Raw genomic sequence first — 2,291 nt, forward strand, 5'->3', positions numbered from 1 at the left:
GCAACTTCTTACTGGACAGAATAGGTATTTAATGAGATTTTTTGAGATATTTGATCTGCGTTGGTAAGGCTAGGAAACAATCAATTCAACATAGATAAGTGGACAAAAGGGATGCTCTAAACCAATAGAAATTCAGATATAGATCTCGTATAGATAAGGACCCTATTCTTCTTTACGCTATATATTGTGTTCATAGGCAACACCAATAACCATTCTCTCCAATTTCACTTGCAAAGTTTTTCACTGTATTACAAAATCAATCTATTACAATGGCTGCTTCAACAATGGGTCTGTCTTCACCATCACTGGCTGGCCAAGCAATCAAGCTGGCCCCCTCCACCCCAGAGCTAGGCAATGGAAGGGTCAGCATGAGGAAAACAGCCTCCAAAAGCGTTTCCTCAGGAAGCCCATGGTACGGCCCAGACCGTGTAAAGTACTTGGGCCCATTCTCGGGTGAGGCCCCATCGTACCTGACTGGTGAATTCCCAGGTGACTATGGTTGGGACACTGCTGGGCTTTCTGCTGACCCAGAGACTTTTGCCAGAAACCGTGAACTGGAAGTGATCCACTCGAGATGGGCCATGTTGGGAGCCTTGGGCTGCGTCTTCCCTGAACTATTGGCCCGCAATGGTGTCAAGTTTGGCGAGGCCGTGTGGTTCAAGGCTGGGTCTCAGATATTCAGCGAGGGTGGGCTTGACTACTTGGGCAACCCAAGCTTGATCCATGCACAGAGCATCCTTGCGATCTGGGCCACCCAGGTTATTTTGATGGGTGCTGTTGAGGGTTACCGTATTGCCGGTGGGCCTCTTGGTGAGGTGACAGACCCAATCTACCCAGGTGGGAGCTTTGACCCATTGGGCCTTGCAGATGACCCAGAGGCCTTTGCTGAGTTGAAGGTGAAAGAGTTGAAGAATGGTAGGTTGGCCATGTTCTCCATGTTTGGTTTCTTTGTTCAAGCCATTGTCACTGGAAAGGGACCTTTGGAAAACCTTGCTGATCACTTAGCTGACCCAGTCAACAACAATGCCTGGGCTTATGCCACCAACTTTGTCCCCGGAAAGTGACTGAAACTATGAGAAACATCATGATTTGCCGATGAGAGTGACAATTTCATTTTGTTATGCGGTGAAATATGTATTAGATGTATGATTATGAGAATAATGTGAATTATATATCTTTATGGTGCATTTGGAATTTTGGATCTTTCTTTGGTTTTCTACACTTTAATGCACTTTATGTATATATTATTCAAAGATGTTAAGATGAGCCAAATTTGGTGGGTCAATATGACCCACCATAGATTTAGGTCGATTTTGGTTAAATATTAACTCGATTCATTTAATTCATGAGTCAAGTTCGAATTTAAGTAAGTCGTGTTGGTCTATTTAATTCGTAATTAAAAAAATTGAATATATATATATATATGTTTTATGTAATTTTTATTTGAAATTTTGATTTTTTCTTTTGTATTTGTATTTAAATCAATGATAAACTTGATTTCTTTATATAAAAAATTATAACCTTTTATTTTACTTATTAAAAATAGAAACATATAATCAATTTTTTTTTTAATTTTTAAAAAATATGGTGAGTTAATCCACCTAACCCACCAACCAGTGGTGGGTTTGTCGCAACCCGAAAATTTTCGATCTCGCGACTAATGGTTTAAACATCTTTTTAAAAATCTCATTAATTAAGGAATGCCCGGACACCAGACTAATCCTTAATTAATGGTTTTAAAAATAGGTTTATGGAGTCGCCACCAATGTTTTACTCAAAACATTGAAAAAAGAAAAGGTTTTAAAAAGATCCAATAATGACCTTGATAACCAGAATTGGGTTCAGGAGTCGGTTACTAGTAGGGAAGGTATTAAGCACCCCTACAGCGCCCTCAATCGGTACCCTATGATAAAGTTAACGTGATAAGAAATAATAAATTAAATATTAGATCCCCTTTATTAATAATTATTTACATACTTGAAATTTAAATAATACAGTTAACCCTAAAATGTCTACATGATTATTTTTATTATAACGATAATTATTATAGATAAGAAATAAAAAAAGAGAAAGAAATTAACTGAAATACCTCTTGAATGAGCTCTATTGGATCTTCAAAATAGGGAGATTTTAGGTGCTTTGTGGCAACCTTTCGTACTACAATTACCTCACAATACTCAAGAAATACAATAGGAGATAGAGAGAAAAAAATAGAGAAATTTTGAGATCTCAGGAGTGCTGGACGAAATTTTTGGGGTCCTTGAGAACTGTGGCGAGATTTCTATTTATAG

General features: G+C 38.0%; 1 protein-coding gene across 1 annotated transcript; it reads left to right on the plus strand.

The window, feature by feature from the left end:
* Window positions 1–202: 202 nt before the first annotated feature.
* On the plus strand, window positions 203–1,187 carry LOC109815901 (chlorophyll a-b binding protein, chloroplastic). Its single transcript, XM_020380718.3, has one exon. The coding sequence runs from the start codon at window positions 270–272 to the stop codon at window positions 1,062–1,064; it is 795 nt and encodes a 264-aa protein (XP_020236307.2). The 5' UTR covers window positions 203–269; the 3' UTR covers window positions 1,065–1,187.
* The last annotated feature ends 1,104 nt before the right edge of the window (window positions 1,188–2,291 follow it).

This window comes from Cajanus cajan, chromosome 1 (genome assembly GCF_000230855.2).
Source record: "Cajanus cajan strain Asha chromosome 1, NIPB_CcT2T_4, whole genome shotgun sequence".
In the NCBI taxonomy this organism is placed as follows: Eukaryota; Viridiplantae; Streptophyta; class Magnoliopsida; order Fabales; family Fabaceae; genus Cajanus; species Cajanus cajan.

Bases quoted from the DNA above. Each gene is read 5' to 3' on its own strand.
- LOC109815901 (XM_020380718.3), top strand. From the start codon at position 270: ATGGCTGCTTCAACAATGGGTCTGTCTTCACCATCACTGGCTGGCCAA.